General features: G+C 56.4%; 2 protein-coding genes across 4 annotated transcripts in view; both read left to right on the top strand.

Moving 5' to 3' along the window:
- IQCE (IQ motif containing E) overlaps positions 1–21,664 on the top strand; it is a 40,241-nt gene that overhangs the window by 11,612 nt on the left and 6,965 nt on the right. For all 3 annotated transcript variants that reach the window (XM_057695854.1, XM_057695853.1, XM_057695852.1), the window contains exons 7-18: positions 1,179–1,292; positions 1,417–1,467; positions 4,190–4,260; positions 5,628–5,700; positions 5,899–5,948; positions 7,332–7,495; positions 8,876–8,931; positions 10,116–10,324; positions 11,783–11,887; positions 13,318–13,408; positions 17,821–17,991; positions 19,530–19,553. In XM_057695854.1, coding sequence (XP_057551837.1) covers positions 1,179–1,292; positions 1,417–1,467; positions 4,190–4,260; positions 5,628–5,700; positions 5,899–5,948; positions 7,332–7,495; positions 8,876–8,931; positions 10,116–10,324; positions 11,783–11,887; positions 13,318–13,408; positions 17,821–17,991; positions 19,530–19,553 — 1,179 coding nt within the window. The remainder of the gene's footprint in view (positions 1–1,178; positions 1,293–1,416; positions 1,468–4,189; positions 4,261–5,627; positions 5,701–5,898; positions 5,949–7,331; positions 7,496–8,875; positions 8,932–10,115; positions 10,325–11,782; positions 11,888–13,317; positions 13,409–17,820; positions 17,992–19,529; positions 19,554–21,664) is intronic.
- LOC130829366 (60S ribosomal protein L17-like) lies at positions 19,562–20,288 on the top strand. Its single transcript, XM_057695855.1, has one exon. The coding sequence runs from the start codon at positions 19,678–19,680 to the stop codon at positions 20,230–20,232; it is 555 nt and encodes a 184-aa protein (XP_057551838.1). The 5' UTR covers positions 19,562–19,677; the 3' UTR covers positions 20,233–20,288.

Genomic DNA, 21,664 nt, shown 5'->3' on the forward strand with positions numbered 1-21,664 from the left:
AGCGCCGCAGTTTCCTGTTGGGAATGGGGGTAGTCGTAGGACGACTTCGTGGGGTTTTGTTAGGACGACTTCGTGGGGTTTCGTGAGGATTCGGTAGAAGCACCCGCGAGCGGGCTTCCGCGCAGGGTCTCAGCCGCCGTCGGCGGGAGGCACCGTGCGCCCGTGCTTCTGGACGCGGCGCTCCGGTTGCTGGGTGTCTGAGCGTCCCCCGTGACGCCCGCTGACTTCTGCCGCAAGCGCTCCTCGCTCCTCGAGGGCGGCCGCCCCTCCCGCAGCCGGCGTGCGGCTCGCTTCCCAGGCCGCCCTTCCCCTGGTCTGTCCTGTGGTGGCGGCGGGGCTGGTCCAGACATGAGGACTCTCTTCTGAGCCCTGCGAGTCCCCTGAGAGGAGAGGGACGCCTCCACGCTAACCGGGCGCGGGCTGCTGCCGGAGCCGCTTACGAGGCTCTGCAGCACGGGCTGAGCCCCACGCTTTCCAGGCTGTGGGGGCTCACAGACCAGGGGAAAGCTTTTTCAAGTGAGGACGTTGGAAACAAACTTTAAAACTACCCTCCCATCACCGTTTCATAAAAGAACGATACATGTCCCAAATAATAGGAAGGACATAAATTCAAAACACGGGATAGCTGTAAAAATTGAATAAACTTAGTTTTATGAAAAATTGACAGTCTTTCTTCTGAGTTCACCACAGATCGGTGAAAAATTCATCCACAGATAAACGTTTGGGAACCAGTGCTCTGACCAACTGGGCCTTAGCTGAGGATAAGAATTTTACATGGACAGCAGACCATGATGGCGTGTGGTGGGAAGGACGTGGGCTTTGTCACACGGCGTGGAGGACAGCGTGTCATGTGGGCGCCTCCCAGAACTGCTTCTGGCAGTGCCGGCTGGTGAGGCAGCGTTTGTCTGTGGCGGGGGTGCTGCTGGCTTCTGGGGGCAGAGTTGCTAGCTGCCCAGGTGGCCCTGCGCCTAGTGGGGCATCTGCCCCCCGGCCCCAGCTTCACTTTGATGTCCAGACCTCCTGCACCCACTCCACACACAGCGCCCTGAGTGGGAACCAGACAGCTTTTGAAACTCCTCTCCAGCTCAGCGTTTCACCTGGATGTTTGTGTGTGCACGGTGTGTGCGTGTGTGTGGGTGTGGGTGTGTGTGTGTGTGTGTGGTCCTTCTTTCCTTCAGTCATTACACATGCAAAGAAGTGATGTGGATCTGATGAGAACAAAGCTTCGGCGCTTAGAAGAGGAAAACAGCAGAAAGGACCGGCAGATAGAACAGCTTTTGGACCCATCCCGAGTAAGTCCCTGGCCCTGCAGGGTGGGGCCCCCGATGCAGACGTGGGGCATCTCGGCCCCTCCCGGCAGGCTGACGGGAAGGCTACACCCCACCTTGTCTTCATTTCTCAATCTGCTTATCGCAGGGCCCGGATTTTGTTCGGACTCTGGCAGAGAAAAGGCCTGATACTGGCTGGGTGAGTATAATCTCCAGCAAAACAGATAACCTGTCCACTGAAATCTTATCTTCAAAACCGCGTTTAGAGAGATGCCTTTTCTCTAAAGCACTCATACCAGAGGAGTGACAGATTAGGGGAAGGGCTCAGGACTTCCTGAACCCTTCTCCATGGAGGCGTCGGGACTACAAGATGATGCAGCGGGTGGAGGGCTCTCCGTGGGGGTGGGAGGGAGGCTGAGCCGGCGTGGCACAAAGGCTGAAAATACACTGTAGAAGAAGGGTCGTCACCGTGGGGGACTTACCCCAGCACACCTGAAAAAGCAACACACCAGGCTTAACAAGCAATGCTGATGTAACAGAAACAAAGCAGGAGTAGAATCAGGACCTTAAAACCCGTACAAACCCCTCTCGTCTGTTATGTAATAATACATAACAGGTTAAATGCAACAAAATTATGGAAAATGGAGCTGTTATGATTAATGCTGTGGCAATAAACTAGAGCAGTTGGAGAAAAGTGTTTCACAATAAAGCTCATGTGAGTCAAGGAAGTACATTTAAAAAAAAAAATCTGAAATGCTAAAAGAAAACTGAAAGGGATTCAGTTTTGAGATTATTGAACACAAAATCACATCAATGGTGCAATTAATGAGTTTGATAAGGTAAACTTAAAATTTACAATAAAAACCTGTAAGACTACAATAGGAAGTGGGTTAGCGTATAATGGGGGGGGGGGGGGGTGAAGCATGATTGGTGAGAAAAGCAGTTTGTATCCAGAATACGCAAAGCCCCTGTACTGATGCATAAAGAACAAAGGCGGTGTGTCTGAGTAAATGGCCACAGCCTAGTTCTGTGCCTAAAACAGCACAAAGGAAATGCTTAAGTGCTTGAGAATGCATCGATGTGTTTTCACAAGGAATGGTTTTTAAATAACAGCCAGTCAAACACTGTATAGTTGTATGTGCACACGTACAGAATCTCGTTTTATTTTTTTGTAATAAGGACCTCAATCCCCATTTTTAAAATCAGGAAACAGGTTAAGAGATTTGCCCAAATTGGGTTCATAGTGAGTGCCTGTAGGCTCTGAAGGCCGGGCGGTGTGACCGTGTGGGAGTGACGGTGTGTGACACCGTGCCCGCCGCTTGCCTGTTGGCGCTCTCTTTAGGATTGTGTCTCCAGAAAAAAATCCCCTACAAAAGGCCGTTTGCACAAGGGTATTTCCAGCCGCCCAGTTTAGGGGGAAGATAGAGGAGGAGCCATTCAAAGCAGAATACTGCTGTATCAGAACATCTTCAGAGAGACTTTTTTTTTGTCCTTGTCACATGGCTTGTGGGATCTCAGTTCCCAGACCAGGGATCAAACCTGTGCCCCCTGCAGTGGATGCGCTGGAGTCCCGACTTCCAGTGGAAGCTGGACCGCCAGGGAAGTCCCCGGAAAGAAATGTTTTAAAAATGTAAAACAGCACAGCTATGTTCAGAAATGTGTACGTGGTTAATTCCGATGAGGACATAGGATTCTATAAGCAACGGATGCTTTTACAGAGAAAGGGCTCCTTGTATTTTTGTTGTTCTGATGCCGCGTGGAGCTTTTTTGTTTGCGTTTTTGTTTGTTTTTTTGGCTGCGCCGCACAGCTTGTGGGATCCTAGTTCCCTGACCAGGGTTAGATCCTGCACCCCCCGCAGTGGAAGCGCCCCGTCCTAACCACTGGACCGCCAGGGAAGTCCTTTTTTTTTCTTTTTTTAATTGATTTAAAGTAAAAATTCTAGATCGTAGGGTATGTGCAGTTTTCACCCTATGACCCTTTGCCAAACCACCCTTCAAAGGGGCTGCGTCCTGTGACTGAGCATTTCTGCTTGACACCGTGTGCCCTCAAGAAACACCTGCCTGTGTGCACAAGGAGCCCTGGCTGGGGTTCTGGGCCGCAAGCCGGGTGTCATGACGAGGAGTGGGTGACTGCGCCCCGGGAGAGCGGCGGGGGTCAGTAGGGACTAGCGGGGAGAGGTCACCAAGACGGTTTGCTGAGTGGAAGGAGCAAGGTGCAGAATGACCTGCGTGGGGGACGCCAGTTGTGGACACCAGACGAGCCGCCCGCATTCCCGTGGGTCCGTACATGTGTGTGCGTGCTGTGATGAGGTCTAGGGAGCACACGTGAGGTTGATGACAGTATTTAGTGGAGAGGGGTAAGCTCACAGGGTATCGTGTCATCTATTACTAATATAATTAAAAATTACCTTAAAATCCAATTGAAAAGTTGTTTTGACTCTTCAAGAAGAAAGAAAGCGATGTTCTTTTGAGAATGCAGGGTGTTATCTCCCAAAGTGCTACATGAACGGGAGCAGGGAGCGTGGAGACAGAAGGGCCTCTCCAGACCTCTGTCCAGGGGCGTGCAGGGCTGTCCTGGGCCGGCTAGGCCTGGCGAGTTCCGTGTCTAGCGGCTGAGGTGGCGTCCTTGCAGCGTCCTGCCCCTCCTCCGGAGGAGGGGTGTGGAATGGGGGGGGGGGGGCTGCACCTTTTGAGCGGGAGCACCCCTGTCCCCCCCCCCACTCACTGGCCCCTCTGCTCTGAGGGGGCAGGGCAGCCGGGCCCAGCTCTCCCGCTGAGCCTGGAAGAGACGCCAGCCCTGAATGGGAGGCTGTGCGGGGGCCGCTGGGGCCGCGGGCAGGGGACACCCAAGCCGGGCACGAGGCCGGCTGAGCCTGGGGGGAGGGGGCGGCCTGACAGGGTCGGTCGTGTTCCCTTGGCAGGTGATCAGTGGGCTGAAGCAGAGGATTCTCAAGCTGGAGCAGCAGTGCAAGGAGAAGGACGGCGCTATCAGGTATGGAGCCGCGGCGGGGTAGGGGGGGACGTGCGGGCTCGGGAGGGGCCCGCTGGGCGCACACGTGCACGCGCACCTGTCCTGCCCCCTCAGCTCCAGCCCCCGTGCCCACCCCGCCCCCACGTCCGTGCCCGGCTTCTCCAGCACCGAGTGGGAGCGCTGAGCAACCGCGCCCTCCCGCGCGCGTCCCTGCTGCTGTTGCGCTGAAGCAGTGCGTGCTCCGCTCCGCCTTCCTCGGTCCCGCCTCATCTCCAGAGTGAAGGTCAGGGGCGCCGATACGGGCCCTTGGGGCTTAGACGTCGCCCCACCCGCAGCTCCCGCTGTCACCCCCGTCCTGGGGCTGCTTTCACGGCAGCCGCGCAGATTTCTTTCCCGCCGCGTTATCGCAAAGGAGAGCCTTCCCTGGCGTGTTTGGGTCTATTTGAGGAGACCTAAGTGTCACTTTCTGTGGCCCCAAGTGCCCTCTCCGTACCATAAAACCCCCTCCTTTGTTTCTTGCTGAAATTGTCAGCTTTATTATTATGTGCTGACTTCTTCTGTCTCAGAATCCTGGCCTCTGTAACGTTACTTTCATTTCTCTGTTAGAGCCTTTTCTCTAAAGTCTAAGTGTTGACAACAAAGAGAATTATATGGACAGTACAAGCTGAAGAAAATGACTCTCTTTCCTTTAAAAAATCATTCCTCCCACCTTCCCAAAGGTGACTTGTCCTGTCTAACCCTGAGGTCTTTCTTCACAATTACTCCAGGGTTTTTTTGTTTTTTTTTTTTAAATCTCGTGGTGATTTTTTTTTTATTGGCTGTGTTGGGTCTTCGTTGCTGCACACGGGCTTTCTCTAGTTGCAGCGAGCCGGGGGCTACTCTTCGTTGTGGTGCGCGGGCTCCTCATTGCGGTGGCTGCTCTTGTTGCAGAGCACAGGCTCTAGGCACGCAGGCTTCAGTAGTTGTGGCACATGGGCTCAATTGTGGCTCGTGGGCTCTAAAGCACAGGCTCAATAGTTGTGGCACACGGGCTTAGTTGCTCCGTGGCATGTATCTTCCTGGACCAGGGATTGAACCCGTGTGCCCTGCATTGGCAGGCGGATTCTTAATCACTGCGCCACCTAGGAAGTCCACTGCAGTTTTTAAAGACAGCCCCTTGTTAGCAAAGAATATCCCCCGGGGGTCTGTGGCCTCAGCCTGGAAAGTGGCCGTTGCAACACGGAAGGGCCCTGTAGGTGTGAGACCTGCCGCTGGCCCCCAGCTGGCCGGCTCAGGCCCTGCTGCCCAGCCCCGTCCTCCAAAGCCCATCCTCCTCCCGTGTTCCGGCAGGTAAGCGTCCGGGAGTGCTGGCGCTCACTGCCATGTTAACTCTGAACTTGGGTTTTTAGCAAACTGCAGACTGACATGAAGACCACTAACTTGGAGGAGATGAGGATTGCCATGGAGACGTATTACGAGGAGGTGCGTGCTCCCCTGCCCAGGGCGGGGTGCGGGGTCGGAGCGGGGGGGTCCGCTGCCGACTTGGGTGATGCCCGGCTGCACTGTGGGGGCTTGAACTCATATCACAGCTTAGTGCTCGCTTCCTGCCACTGGGCAGAGACTGGGAATCATTGCAGGTTTTCATTCTGTGCTAAACGCGCTTTAATTTGGTGTTTACAGATTCATCGTCTCCAGACTCTCTTGGCAAGTTCTGAAACGACAGGAAAGAAGTATGACCCTCACTTTGGGAGCCACGTTTCATGTGTTGTCTTCATGTTAAACCGCTGTCCGAGCAGGGTGGTCCTTCCCTGAAGCGGGGCAGTGCCGGCACCTGCGCCCGCGTGTTTCCCTCGGGATGTTACAGATGTGCCCTCGCGGTTGCGGCATGCTGACCTCTGACGGCACTGCTTCACAGCTTCCAGCTTAGAATTAGAAAACTGTATTTCAAAGCACATCTTCCTTTTTGGAAGACATTTAGAACCAAGTACAAGTTCATCTTGCCAAATAAGTTTATTAGGAGAGACATCAAAGTTTCCTTACCTGATAGACTTTCTCTTGTCCCTTTCCCAGATGACATCAGGCTTCCGTAGGTTTGGTCGTGTCACCGGCCTCCGCAGTGAATTACTGACCTTTATTGTGCATTTACAACGTGCTAGGCACGGTCTTCCCTTTTTTCCTTTCCCCTTGTAGCTTGAAATGGAGGGGGTGGTGGCAAACTTTGTGTAAAGGGCCAGAGAAGTTACAGCTGGTTCCCGTTATTCACGTGATGTCCTGTAAAGTTTCCACAAACACTAAATTGGCAAATTCAGAACCACCGCCTCTAGGGGAAGCGCGGAGTTCTGCTCCTGAGACCCCCGGCCGCAGCTTTCCCATCACCCGGCCAACGTACAACCCGCCTCGGTGTGTGTTTCTGTCTAAAGGCGCCTTATTTAGTGTCTGTTGGTTCATTAACACGCTCGACAAACCGCGCCGTGACTCAGGCCTGAAGGAACACATGTGGCTCCCCGCTGAGCTGCGGCACAGCCTCCCGGCGATTAGGGGACCGTTGAGGGTGGTAAAATCAGCGCAAAGGTGAAAAGACCTCGAAGTCCACCTGTTGATAGCGTGGGACCGGAGACCAGGTGTGGTGGCGCCTGTCCCCGCAGCCGGGAGCAAGCCCTCCTCCACTCTGCCGGTGAGGGACCGCAGAGGCACCACAGGCATCGACGTGGGGGCTGTGAACGTGTTCAGTGAGGAGGCGAGCTTGCAGATCGGGAATCTGTGAGTAACGGGGATCGGCTGTATTTTAGACTTTGTGGAATAAGAGGCAGAGTCAAAGCTTGCGTAAGTACTCGTGGGACGAGAGAAAATAACTTTCCACAGGCTCGTTAGCGCTACTGTTCAAAACCTGTTACTCGTGATCAAGTACAATGTTGTCACACGGGTTTGCTAATGAGAACGGAACGCTGTCCGGGGAAGCAGTGTGCTTGTCTGGGGTGCAGAGATAGCCTTCCCTGTTTAACTGCAGACACTCGCGTGCAGAAGCCACTCCGCGTGCCCGGGCCCCTCGCTCAGCACCTGCGTTAAGCCAGCTTAGGAGCCACACCTTAGCCACTCGCTCTTACTGCTCCTAGGCCTCCAGTGGAGAAGAAAATCGGCCTTAAGAGGCAGAAAAAAACGAGCAGTGCCCTCCTGAGCTTGTCCCGGAGCGTCCAGGAGCTCACGGAGGAGAACCAGAGCCTGAAGGAAGACCTGGACCGCGTGCTGAGCAACTCCCCCACCGTCTCCAAGATAAAGGGTACCTGCTCCCCAGAGCCACCGGTGGGGGGGGGTGGAGGATGCCAGGAGAGGGGTCCCCAAGATGTGGGGCAGCTGTGGCTGCAGGAGAGTCCCCGCGCTTCCTCCCTCCTGGCCACCAAGGCCCAATTTCACTGGCCACACGTGCAGACGCAAACCACCGGGCAGCGCTGCTCTGAGGTGTCTTCCAGCGTGTAAAGAGCCTGCCGTGCGTCCCAGACGCGGAGGTAGAGCCATGACGGTGTGTGCAGAGAAGGAAAGCCAGCAGGTCAGATGCGGGCCAGGTGCTGATCCGCTGGCGAAAGAGCCAAATAAGGAAGGAGGTGGCCTGTGGGGGCGGGGGGGGGGGGGCGCTGTGGGGGAGGGGCGGCCATGCCCACAGCCCGAGCTGGGGCAGGGGGCACTCCAGGCAGGAGCCAGCAGGCACAGAGCTCCTGAGTGTGCCTGGTGCATCTGAGGGCCCAGGAGCCCAGCCCGCTTAAGCAGTGGTGATGGAGACAGAGGTGGGGACGGGGGAGGATAGGGCCCTGAAGGCCACTCGGGACAGAGGGCTTGAGCGGAGGTGAGAAGGGTCTGGCTCGTCTCTTGAGGACCCCCTGCTCCTGTGCTGAGTGGACGCTGTGTAGGAAAGGGCACTGGGAAAACTAAGGTCCCCCAGGGCCTCGCAGGGACTGCAGGTGGCCTGGCCCAGGTGGCACCGCAGTGGTGAGAGGTGAGCAGGTTCTGGTGCACTTGGGCAGCGGGTGCAGCCTGTGAGAGCCGAGGGAGGTCAGGGTCTACGGCCTTTATCTGAGCTAGTGAAAGGACAGGCGGTGGGGGGCACAGGGAGAGAGTGTGCAGGTGTGGTCGGTGGCCGGGTGGAGGTCGCACGTCAGTGAGTCAGGGCAGGGCCTCGGCCGGAGAACTAATCCTGGAGGTCGTCAGGGAACAGATGACCTGGCAGCGGGAGTCAGGTCACCCAGGAGTGAGTGGCAGGGGAGGGTGAACCAGCAGAGCCACTGGGGGCGGGGTGGGGGGGCAGTGGGGTTGTGCGGCGGCGTCTGGAAAGCCGGGTAGAGGAGGAGGTGTTGGGAGAACCAGCAGGTGGCCCGGGAGGGCGAGGGCTGAGGCCGGAGCTCGGGGTTTGGCAGGGTGCACTCGCTGGTGAGCTTGTCCACCAGCTTGACGGGGGCGGAAGCAGGAGAGGAGGTCACAGGGAGGCCTCCCCTGGCCATCCGTGTCGGTAACTGCGAACAAGGGAACAGACGTCCCCGTGGAGCCCCCCTCGGCACCACAGGTGTGGGGCTTCTGGCCTTGGGGGCGAGCCTGTGGGGGTCCAGGCGGAAGGGGCCCGTCGGACGGCTGTACAAAGTGCGTCCTTCACGCCCCGTTGTCCCACCAGGCTGCGTGGAGTGGAGTAAGCCCCGGCTGCTTCGGCGGATTGCAGAGCTGGAAGAGGTGAGTGGGGCCGTCACGGCACCTGCCCTGCTCAAGACCTGCCTGTGCGAGAGTAGCGGGTCTTAGGACGTGGGGCAGACACCGTGGCGCTCCTGGGACTGGCTGCACGTGTGCACGGTGGCCGTCTGTCCCCAGACAGCACCCGGGACACGCTGGCCAGAGGAGGCTCTTGCGGGTCCAGACAGGACCTAAGGGCATGTCACGCCCGTCCCTCGTGTCACAGACAGCAAAGTGTGGTCACACGACACCCGAGACGCTTCAGACACTTGTGTGTCCCCGTGGGTGGCTGCCGGGATCCCAGAGCCTCCAGACACCCCGCCTGACGTGCACGTGCGGCTCTACACTACCAGTCACTTACCCAGGTGGATTTTCTCGCCACTTGTATAGAATTTGAATTCACAGAAAACTGCATCCACACGTTGCCAACCAGAAAACTTAGGAAATTAACATTTCCTCAAATCCCCCATGTGAATTTGCACATGTAAACAATCTGATTCTATGGAAATTGGTCGGAAGTGCCAACACCTCTTGAGAGTTGGTAAAATATCACGTTAGAGTCGCCCGTTGTTTGGCTGAGCAGAGTCAGCCTCGAGGGGAACATTAAAGAGGAATGATTTCACGTGTTCACAAAGCGGAAAACTTCAGGAGAGTCTGTAAATCGTGGGTAGTTTAAGAATACAGCTTGTTAGGAGAGAAGGGCACCCCGCGGTGGTCCAGAAGCCAGTGGGGCCGCGCTTCTCTGCGTGGAGGGAGGTGACGTCCGTGGGCATCTGAAGGTGCTCGGTGTCTCCAGCTGCAGAGTCGGCTGGTCGGTGTCGGGTGAAGGCACAGGGGGGTGGAGACTCCAGACGTCCTGGGGGACGCGAGGGTAAACGAGCACGGGGAAAAGCAGGTGATGGGGTCGCCGTCCGTGCCCTCTGCCCTGTTTCGTACGGCGCCTGCCCCACCCCGGCTGGGCCTGCGTGCTCCCTGCTCGGGAGGGAGAGGGTGTGGGGGGTGCCCTGCCGGCGCCCCCAGGACTCAGGGGTGCAGAGCTGCCCCTGGTCAGCCTCCCAGGTTTCTCAGGCCGCACGCAGAGCTCTTCCCATTCCCTCGCTGGGGATGAGCTTCCCTTTGGCCGCTGTCTCTTCTTTGGGAGAATAAAATAAGAAATAACGTCTAACAGATGCCTGTGTTGCCTCCAGAAAATAAGTTCACTGGAAAGCCCCACATCGCACGGTTCAGAGGTGGTCAGGTCGAGCCCGCCGGCTCACTCGGCGTCCAGCTCCGCGGTGCACCGGCAGCCGCGCCCCGACCGCCCCGACCACCAGGAGGAGAGCGAGCGTCTGCGGGGGGCCGTGAGGAGCCTGAAGGGCGAGCGGGACGCCCTGCACACCCAGCTTCAGGAGAGAGAGTATGTGGCCCGCCTCTGCCTCCCGTGACATGCGTGGCTGCTGGGGTTGGGCTGTTCTGTGGATCTGGGGAAGGTCAGCTCGTGGCAGTCATCACACAGATACGTTTACGTGATTCTGAACTTCTGATGTTTCAGTTGTGACTTAAAGACAGCTTTCGTGGTCAAAAGAAGACACCGATTGGCCATATTACATCATAAAAGCATGGGGGTGACATTTAAATCTCTTCACGAGGAATTCCAGAGGGCTTTCCAGATTCTTTTTTAGAGAAGAATTTACTTTGATTGATTTGTGTAAAATATAGGCCATTCATCAGATCTCTGGCAGAGAGGTTTAAAGATTTGGTCCTGTGTTTACAACATCTAGTCTGTGTGTCAAATTAGACACAGATGCTGTGGCGTGTGGGGCGTGCAGCATGGCCGTAAGAGCGTGGAAGGCTTACGTACTCTTTGTCCTCGAGTGTCTTGCTCTGTGGCCCACTTAAAGCACTGCTGTCTCCCCCTCCCGTTGTTTACGTGCGGCTTCTCTAGTTGCAGCTCTATCAGGAGAAAGCGAAACCCATGCGTCTTCTGAGATGGCGATTCTCAGACCTGGCTGCTCAGGGTGAGGCCTGGGAGGCCGCCCCTCCGCCCCGCCCGCCGGGGGGCTGGTTACCCGGCCCGGCCCAGATCTCCCTGGCCCAACTCTGTGTCTGACGAGAACCCCCTGGTGATGCACGTGCACGTTTAGGTCTGGGGAGCAGCCTTCTCTGCTGCCTTCTGTCCACACTACGCCTGTGTTCCCACCTCCAGTCGAAGTCTAATCGTGCATCCGCGTGCTGGGTTCCTTGTAAAAATTAGGCCGTCATTTTGCACAGGAAATAGTGTCTCTGTCTCTTAACCCATCCCGTGGCGTGAGAATAGCTTCCACTCACTGAGCCCCGACTGTGTGACCCTCGCGGTGACGTTTCTCGTTCATGTGAGGTCACCACCACAGTGAGCAGTGGAGTGAAACGTTTTAAAGCCACGTTCTTGGCCACATATCGCCTGTGGGCACGGGAGAGCTTAGGTGCTACCCCCGCCGCCGTCCTCGAGGCCTCAGCTCAGCCTGCACCGCCGTCTGGTCCACGGCAGGGCCGGGGGCTCTCATCTCAGGAGCAGGTTAGGCAGCGAACTGTGTGACCACTGGCTTAACGTCTCTCCCCGTGGGACGGTGACACCAGCGAGCGCAGGGCCGGCGTTGCACCAGGTAGCACTGCCCCTGACAGCCACTGGCACACGGCAGGTGCTCAGTAAACACCTGAGCGAACGGACTGAGGCGTGGGCTCCCAGGTCTGCTCCCCGCTCCCTTCATCCTCATCTGTGCGTAAGTCAGGAGGCCGGACCCGTCACTTCTTCTGAAAGCTCTTCCTGCCCTGAGGACCCGTGTCACTGTGAGCCTTTGTTTTAATGATGCCGAAATGTCTCTGGTTCCTCATTCAGTTTGGAGGTGAAGCAGCTGCTGGAGACAAAGGCTGCCCTGGAGAAGGAGCTGGAAAACATGAAGGAGGGTGAGAAGGAGAGAAGAGGAAGAGAGGAGGCTTTGAGGTGAGTGGACAAAGAGTCAGAAGACACCGTCCCAGGCCCTTCCTGCCTCCCCACCCGCTCCCAACTTCCTCCCCGCGCCCCGACCCCGCACCCCCATCTGCTCTCAGCCCGGCTTCAGGCGTGGCTCTCGCAAAGCCCCAGCCTGAGCACTTCGCCCCTTCTCCTGAAGTCTCTCTGTGGTTTGCTGCTTCCTTTAAACATCCAGCCTCTGGAGAAAGGCTCCTCACGGTCAGGCCAGCGTTGCCTCTGTGCCTTCACGGCCAGCTCCTGGCCGCACCCCCTCCAGCACGTCCACCGCGGGCAGCCTCAGAGCGCTCCCTCATTCCACACCCCTGGCCAAGACGCCACCCGGTGTCGGCCGCCTCCCACGCTGCTTCATTTATCACTGCTCACCGTGGCCAAAAAGTAGAAACAACGCAAATGTCCTTCAGCTGGTGGGCAGATTAACAGCCTGAAGTGTATGCATGCAGAGGGATGAGGCCTGACACCTGCTGCACCGCGGGTGAGCCTCAAAACATGGTGCTTCCTAAAGGAAGCAGGCAGAAAAGCCCACGTCCGTGGGATTTGGAGACACCCAGAATGGGCAGATTCGCAGAGAAGCTGTGGGTTCGTGGTTGCAGGGGAGGGGAGGGGAGGGAGCCAGTGACAGGTAAGGGCCTCCTTTTTAGGGTGGCAGAGTGTTCTGGAATTAGAGTGATGACAGTTGCACAGCACTGTGACCACACTAAAGGCCACTTAATTGCATACTTTAAACTGTGGGTTTGCAGTTATATGAATTTTATCTCAATAACAAATGCCCCAAAAAGTAGGTTGGAAATCTGAGCAGAAATATTTAGCACGCAGAATAATTAGTAAGACATGGATTACTGAAATGAATGAGAAATTTTCTTTTCAGAATAAATGTGACTAGATTTTGTTAGAAGCCTAGAATTAAAGTAAATCAGAATAGGCGGGTACACAGCAAAGGATTATTTTTTCTTCACCTTTAAAATCTGTAGCATGGACGTTAGTTGTATTTCCTCACGTTCACATTATCTGTTAAAAACCCCAAAGGGGCACTTCCCTGGCGGTTCAGTGGTTAAGACTCTGCGCTTCCCGTGCAGGGGGTGCAGGTTCGATCCCTGGTTGGGAACTAAGATCCCGCCTGCCACGTGGCGCAGCCAAAAATTTAAAGTAAAACTAAAAACCCCAAAGGATACCTAGTCATCAGTCCTACCGTCGGCATCGTCTCCGTTCCCGCCCTGTGCCAGGAGTGGAGTCCGCGGGGGTCTCTGGTGCCGTCCCCGGGGCAGGCGGGTGGTGGCCGGTGCCCACGTGGCTCCCGGGGGGCGTCCTTGCCAGCTCTGCAGGCTGCCACCCCTCCTGTCACTACAGACGTCTCACGCAGCACGATGGCAAGAGTGGTGTCATCTTTTCCCTTCCCACTTTAGGGAGGAAATTCAATTGCTTACCCGGAAGTTTCGAGAACTGGAAGAAAGTAAGAAGGAAGGGGAGGATGAGCCCATGGACGTGACGCCTGAGGTAGGTTGTCCGTGTTTTCACCTCCCGCCCGGCGTGCAGGACGCTGAGCGGGTGCATCGCGGTTCCGGTTGTTTCCGTACCCAGAGTTTTTCCTGATCCAGCGTTGACAGTCCAGTTTCCTGTCACCAGCACAACCAACTTCTGTAAATTGTGTGTATTGAATCCTGGTGTTCTGGACTGATTGTCAGTGAATTGACTTTTCCAACTAGTATTTGCGTCTTAGAGGGTTAAGCTGGTGAGTGAAGATCTTCCCAACACTTCAAATACGTAAAAAGTTTAAATATCCAACAAGGGTTGTCCGTTAGAAGGTGAGAAGGAGTTTGGGAAGGACCCAGAGAGAAGGTGTGAACACGCGGTGAGGAGCCCTGTGCTGTGCTGTGAGTTGCAGAGTCCGGGGCTGCCCCAGGCCTGCCTGGCGGGGAAGGTGCTCGCCGGGGCTGCACGGCGCCTCCTCCTGACCCCGCACCTGCCCCCGGGCCGGGAGCAGCAGGTCCCTCGGCGGGGCCCGCGGGCAGCTGGGCCGTGGGTCGAGGCTGACCCTCCTCCCTGTCCCCTTGCTCCCTCCTTTTCTGCGGACAGGAAGGCAAGGGGCTCCCCGGCACCTCGTTGAGCCAGGGGAGCCCTCTGGTCCCCGATGGCCCAGTACTACCTGCGCTTGGCCTTCTGGGGGCGAGGGTGCGTCCCCTCACGAATCCTTTTTCCCTAATTCATGGATTCTCCGGAGGGCAGTCATCTTATATCTGTTCACACAAAAAACTAATAACGGAGTTATTAAGATCCCGTGACTGCGGTTCGCTCCAAGAGGAGCCTGTCGTGTGTGTGTGTGACTGGGAAGACCGGCCTGGCCGGGACGTCCGGTGGGCGCACGTTGAGATGGGCAGCCGTGCTGCAGCCTCTTCCCCAGCCTTTTCTGCGGCCCGTGCTGCAGATTTGAGTAACACGCCACATCCACCAGGACGGCCGGGCTTTATCCGGCACACGGTCTAGCCGAGAAGTTCTGTTGCTTCAGAAGGCGACTTGCGGGACTTCCCTGGTGGCGCAGTGGTTAAGAGTCTGTCTGCCAATGCAGGGGACACGTTGGCAGGTCCCGGAAGATCCCACATGCCACTGAGCAACTAAGCCCGTGTGCCACAACTACTGAACCCACATGCTGCAACTACTGAAGCCCGAGCACCTAGAGCCGTGCTCTGCAACAAGAGAAGCCACCGCACTGAGAAGCCCTCGCACCTCAACGAAGAGTAGCCCCTGCTCACCACAACTAGAGAAGGCCTGCATGCAGCAACGAAGACCCAACGCAGCCAAAAAATAAATTATTTAATTAAATAAATCTTTAAAAAAAAAAGATAAGAAAGCCGCTTGCTGTTTCTGTATCTAGTAGCCTGATGGGGACTGGCTTCTAGCAGAGGGAGGGTGTAACAGGTGCAGGGTTGAGTTATCTGCTGAGAGTGTAACATAAAAGTGTTTTGGTTTGTTTTTTTTTCAATCTAGACTGTCCTCCCTCTTCCAAGGCTTTCTTATTTAGCCAGAGTCCTATTTTAAAGGCCCTTCTTCTTTTAGCATCTGACACTACATGTACTTCAACCCCAGCACAAAAGGGAAAAAGAAAAGAGCTCAAGGGGCGTGTGGAGACACTGACAAGCACGTCTCCGGTTACAAGTTGAGACAAACCTCAGGCCACCACTCTGGCGAAAGGAAGGCAGTTCTCTCGGCCCCACGGGTCCTGCTGGCCACGTGGGCTGGACTGTGAGTCCATCCCAATCCCCTGTGTTGCTCAGTAAGGTAGACACTGCGCGTTGCCATACAGGTGCCTTTCCAGTGCTTTGGACGGTGTTCTGAGTCCTGCACCGTCACTGTCCCTGTGTCCAGGAGGTGGGCCCCTCTGCATGATGGCCCCTCTCTAGGAGACCCCTGCCTGCCGGAACGCAGGTGGATGCGGTGCCGGGCGCTGACTGCCAGGCCGTGTGGCGGGCAGAGCCGCGCCACGTATCTCCTCGAGGCCCTGCCTCGCTCTCGGGGCGTTGTTAAAATCTTCCCAACCCTGACCCCTGGGAGGCACCCGACACGCGAGTGTGGGTGTTTCTGCTTGTTTTTGAAGACTTCCCTTCGAAGTCAGGTATCCCTTAAGGGAAGAGAACATTTTCCTTGTCCACCAGAATTGGCAGTAATGGCTTTTTATGTGCAACTCGTCTGGTTCTTGAGGACTCCTCCCTCTCTTCTGCCTGCTCAGGTTTTCTGTAGAACTGAGAACGGAAAGAAAGCACGTCTCTCCTACTGTCCTATCAGGGTGTTGATTTGAAGACAGAAGGAAGGTCCTCCAAGTGCTGATTTCCTCCCTGCGCACTAACTGGACACGAACCACCCCAGGAGGAGGCGCCTGGGTGCAGCCTCCCCATCCCTCCGGCCTCACCTGCTGACCGTCTAGCGGGCGCAGCACGATGCTGCAGGGCCCCTCCTTCCTGAGGAGCACTTGTCCCGCCAGCCCAGGGCCAGCCGGCTGGCCACGTCAGCAGAGCCCCTGAGGAGAGTTCTCGTCCTCCAGGAACCACATCATCAGTTTCTCCGTTTCTCCCGACGGAGGGAAGCTTTGGGAGATTTGCTTGGTGTCAAAATTACACTCACCGCCTGCCAATGCAGTGGACACAGGTTCAATCCCTGGCCCAGGAAGATCCCATGTGCAGCAGAGCAGCTAAGCCCGTGCACCGCAACTACTGAGCCTGTACTCTAGAGCCCATGAGTCACAACTACTGAGCCCACGTGCCACAGCTATTGAAACCGACACACCTAGAGCCTGTGCTCCACAACAAGAGAAACCACCACAATGAAGCCCGTGCACCACAATGAAGAGTGGCCCCCACTTGCCACGACTAGAGAAAGCCCGTGCGCAGCAATGAAGACCCAAAGCAGCCCAAAAATAAATAAATAAATAAATTTTGAAAATTACACTCAATATTTTTTTCTTTTTACCTTGGCTGCACTGGGTCTTTGTTGCAGCACGCAGGCTTCTCACTAGTTGAGGCACACAGGCTCAGTAGTTGTGGCGCACAGGCTTAGTTGCTCCATGGCATGTGGGATCTTAGTTCCCCGACCAGGGATCGAACCCACATCCCCTGCATTGGAAGGCGGATTCTTAACCACTGGACCACCAGGGAAGTCCCTCAATATTTATTTTAAAAGCTTAGTTTTGCTTTGTTTTTTTCCCTGCTTGAAAAGCATTTCCATTTTAAGGAGAAAGAAGAATGGGAGTCATTGGGAAGAGTCTGTGCCCCTGCCCCCGGGGACCGGCTCCCAGCCCTGGGATGTCAGTGGCTAATCGTGGGTGTAAGCGAGGTGACGTGAGTCCGTTCCAACAGTGTTTCAAGGAATTTTTATGTGTTTCCCATTTAAAATCTTCAGCTGTCTGCCAAGAGTTGTTGGAATGTGTTCTTTTATCTTCTAAGTAGCCGGTTTTACCTCCTTGGTCACCGGCCCCACGGGACAGAGTCCTCGTGGTGCAAAAGTCTGGCAATGCCTTAGGACTGGGGACACGGCAAGGCCCGTCTCAGGGGACAGTCAATCGCGGAGGCTGTGTCGGGGCTCCTGGCGGGGTCTAGTGACAGGGACCCGCCGGGGGTGCTGCGGCCTGGTCGGTGGGCAGCGCGTCCGGGCCGGGCGTCGGCTGTGGTTTCACCAGCTGAGTCACCGTCCAGGGCAGGGAGCGTAGCACTGCAACAGCGTCTCTCCCCGTACACCTTCTCCACTGACACGTGTGTCTGCACTGAGCCTGGGGTCACCTGTGAGGAAAACAGTCCAAATGTCCTCATGTTGATTGTGAACAGCAAGTGTGGACCCTTAAGTGGTAGAAATCAGTGTTATTTTGATGGTCACAAGAGCCCTTCTTGCTTCCTTCTGCCTTAAAAACCAAGCTAGGGGACTTTCCTGGCGGTCCAGTGGTTAAGACTCCACGCTTCCCCTGCGAGGGACACGGGTTCCGTCCCTGGTCGGGGAAGTTCCGCCTGCCGCGTGGTAAGGCCAAAACTAAAACAAATACAAAAAACCAAGCTAGGAACCTGTTGCCTTCTATCCACTGTTAGACTGAAAGGAAGACCGTGAAAGGACCCCAGGAAGCAGAGGGTTCGTGCACTCACGCGCAGGTGTTGCTGAGCTCACGAAGCCGAAGGACGCCGTGGGGGGGCACGTCCACCAGGGTGCACAGGGCCAACAAAACCTGAGTTTCAGCCCGTGTGCTAGCTGATGTATTTCTCCGGGGGTTTCTTGTCGTCTGGCATGCTGAGCGGTGTGGACACAGACGTTTCCTCTAAATTAAAGCGTCTAGACTGATAAGCTTTGCGTGCGTCCTGATATCCTGCCGTCTGGCCAGATAGCCATCTTCTCTGCGCTTCCCCCTCATCCTTCTCACCTTGAATTTCCTGCAGACCCGGGAAGAGCCCCGACCTCCCAGCCCCACTGCCGGCCCCTCCCAGCCGGACTCGGATCCGGACACGAGTGAGGGGGGCTCCTCCCGGCCCCCCTCCACCTGCTCTGAGGGGAGGAGAGACGCGGCCGCCAGGCTCCTGCAGCGCCGCTGGAAGGGGTACCGACGCCAGGTGAGAGTCCCGTGACCCGCGGGCCCCTGTGCTCTTCACAGCCTCACTTCTGGGTCCCTCTGCGGTGCGGGCTGCGTGCCAGACGCAGTTGACACGTAGGGACGTGTGGGGGAGAGACAGAATATATATCCGCTGAAGGCAGAGGAGAGAGGAAGGCTGCACCTGGAACCGGGTGTGGGGGAGGGCGTGCTCTCTGCGGGGAAGCAGCGCCCCGTGTGCCGGATGGGACAGGCCGTGGCTGGTCTGGAAGCTGCCGTCATGTCCCTGATGGGCACTCGTGGTGGGGCTGGGTTCCGGGGACACTGGCTCTGGGTGCAGCCCCCACCAAGCATGGGACTGAGCTTAGGGGTCTTCCTAGCAGTTCAGCCCCGAGGCAGCCCTTCCCTGGGGCTCTCGGGATGGCCGTCTTCTTAGGGACAGGGAGAGCCGGCCTCGGGGCTGGTCCCCAGAGGACAGGAAGGCCGAGCGTGGGTGTCTCGGACGGGACGTGTTCTCTCGTGCAGGGAGCAGCGGGTTCCTCTGCTCCGCTCCTGGGGTGGCTCGCGGAGATGGCGGTGTTTCAGGGACGGTGCTCTCCAGGGACAAAGTGCTCTACAAGAGCCCCCAGCTTTGTAAACCACAGCACAGCCCTTGTTCCCCCAGCTGAGCAAGCGAAACTAGAGTTCTCTGCTCGCCGGGGTATCATAAGATCTTAGCTCCAGAAGTTCTCCGTGGAGGGTTTTTTAAATCATAGTTTCTTCCCAGCTTTTATTATGAAAATTTACAAAACATAGAACGTTTGAGAACATATACAAAACCTGAAAGAATATGCTAAACCGGAAGAATGTAGTGTGTTCAGGGACGGGCTCGTCCTCGCCCACCCGCTTGATGCAACAGACGACACGCAGGCATGCGTTTTTTCTGTACGTACTATTCCTTCCAGAACCATTTGCAAGTCAGTTTTAGGCATCAGGAGACTTCAGGGTGTGTCTTCTGAGAGTAAGGATGTGCCGCTTAACCGCAGTGCTGTGACGCTGCCCGAGAAAGCCCCTGCCCCCCCGCTGTGGTTTTGATGACTGGTCAGACTTGGGAGCCCGTGACCCAGACCCAGCACGGGGGTCCCTTTGTAACATCGCCAGCAGGCCGTGTCCAGCCGCTCTGTGGACCTCCAGAGAGGACACCCCGTGTTAGGACAGCTGTAGCTGGGGGGGGCCTTCCTCACCTGGAGCCTAAGACAGCCCCGTCAGAGCTGGCCCGCGCGCCGCAGCCTGTGAGGGCCCAGAGCCGCACACGCGCCCGCCTCGTGCTCCGCGGTGACGTGCCTCCTCGTCGCGGCCGCCTGCCTCGCTGCTGCAGGCGTGTCTGCGTCAGCCCCTCGCAGGATGGGCGCCGGGGCAGCTCGGAGCCCCTCGGCTGCGGGGGGGGGGGTGCTCTCGGCGAGGGGGGCGCCCCGACGCTGCTCGTGCACCGCTCTTGGCTGTGGCGGGGCAGGAGCAAGAAACAGACACGGTATCGCAAAGCATCCATCCTCATGTTAATTCATAATTTTTCTCTTTCAGAAAAAAAAGGCTGTTCTGGATGAGGTAAGCAAGTCTTATTTCACCAATTTCAAAATACGTATTTTTATTTTGGTTCAAGTGACGGGTGGGATGTCTCAAGAAGCGTCGACTCGCTTTTCTGGCAAGCGGCCTGAGGTGACCTCTAAAAATGGTTTGCTATTCACGTGACCCAGAAAACCCCACAAAGTCATGCACGTCAAGAGGTTCAAATCTTCACGTTCACTTTAAGAACACTCGTGAAACTGCCCAGGCCATGAAGGGTATGCATATCCGGAAAGCCACCAAGTATCTGAAGGATGTCACTTTAAAGAAACAATGCGTGCCATTCCGTCGTTACAATGGTGGAGTTGGTAGGTGTGCCCAGGCCAGACCGTGGGGCTGGACACAGGGTCGGTGGCCCAGAAAGAGTGCTGAATTGTCACTGCACATGCTCAGAAACGCAGAGAGTGATGCTGGACTTCAGGGCTTAGATGTAGATTCTCTGGTCATTGAGCACATCCAGGTGAGCAAAGCCCCCAAGATGCGGCGAAGGACTTGCAGAGCTCATGGTCGGATTAACCCACACATGAGCTCTCTCTGCCACACTGAGGTGCTTCTTACTGAGAAAGAACAGATTGTTCCTAAACCAGAAGAGGAGGTTGCACAGAAGAAAAAGATATCCCAGAAGAAACTGAAGAAACAGAAACTTATGGCCCGGGAGTAAATGCCACAAAAAATAAATGCAAATGTAAAAAAAAAAAAAAAAAAAAAAAAAAGAAGCATCGAGCCCTTGTTTCCATGAAATCAGGCTAGACCCTAACACTGAGTTAAAATACTTAAGTGATGTGAACATCAAGTACATACCTGGGTAATTTCACACTTTCGAAATCCATTCAGTCATTCATCATCCTCTCAACAGCCCCTCATTGATCCTCAGTTCTGTGCCAAGCAAGCTGGGGGCCCTCAGGACACAGACAGGCCCGTGCAGGGTGGGAGGCGTTAGGGGCGCGTCCACAGCACTGTGGGGCTGCCAGTCCTGCTTGCCGAGGCGGGAACGTCCCTGCAGGGGGACCTGAGGAGGAGAGGGACTCACTGGACTGCGGAGTGAGAGGAAGGGCGTTCTGGGCAGAAGAATTTTGCAGCAAGCAAAGCCCTGGGTGAGCGGAAGCCGTGGCCTGCCCGGGGAAAGGAGAGCAGGGGTGTGACCGGATGGACGCAGGTTAGAGTGGAGGGGCAGCGGGGTATGTGGTCGACGGGGCAGATCTAAGCCGCCAGGACCATCGCCCAGCCTCCCCACCGGCCCCTGCTCCTGCTCTGCCCTCCGAGGGCCTATTCCCCATGTTTTTAAATGGTAAACCGTGTCACTCCATAGTGACCCTCTCACACGTGGAACAAAACCCAAAGCTGTTCCCTGGAGCCCTGTGTGCGCTGCTCAGTCTGGAGGCGTCTCTGGCCTCCTTGAAAAGATCCTGGCTGCTCCTGCCACAGGACCTTGGTACCTGCTGCCCTTCTGCCCAGAAGGCTCCTCCCCAGACCCGCGCAGGCCTGCTCCCGGCTTCGCTCAGGTCTCTGCTGGAGCGTGACCTGCTCTGAGCGCCCGCAGCACCGGCGCTCTCCAGCCCCACACCCGGCTTTACTTTTCTTCTCAGCAGTTATCCCTACCTGATACTTTACCTTTTCTCACCGGCTCGTCTCTCCCATTGGGATGTAAGTTCCACGGACGCAGGGACCATCTCGTGTTTCTGCCGCCAGGTCCCTAGTTCCTAGAGGGGGGCTGGCGTGTGGTTGGCGTGCGGTCAATGTTTGTGAGCCAGCGAGTGAGAGGACGAGGGGTCCTGGAAGGACCGTAGAGCACGTCTGTGAAGCAGGCGGCCCGTGTGCCGTCACGGTGCTCTGCCCTTTCTCCTCCTGTGTCCCCTCCCTCGGCCTCCAGGACGACGACAGACCCACCATGCGGGCGGCCTGCTCCCCCCCGTCCTGCTCTGTCGGTCCCCGGTCAGCGATCAGCACCCTTACCCCTCCGGCGGGCGCGGTGGCTTTCCTGTGCGCTGGGTGGTGCGAGCCTCCTGGGTTAGTGTAAACATGCGTTTGCTTTCAGTGGGTTACTTTGTCCTTCATGTTCTCTCGCCGTCTTTGTTGCCTCCTCACCCCCCGTT

Source organism: Hippopotamus amphibius, chromosome 9, assembly GCF_030028045.1.
Source record: "Hippopotamus amphibius kiboko isolate mHipAmp2 chromosome 9, mHipAmp2.hap2, whole genome shotgun sequence".
Lineage (NCBI taxonomy): Eukaryota > Metazoa > Chordata > Mammalia > Artiodactyla > Hippopotamidae > Hippopotamus > Hippopotamus amphibius.

Bases quoted from the DNA above. Each gene is read 5' to 3' on its own strand.
- LOC130829366 (XM_057695855.1), top strand. From the start codon at position 19,678: ATGGTTTGCTATTCACGTGACCCAGAAAACCCCACAAAGTCATGCACG.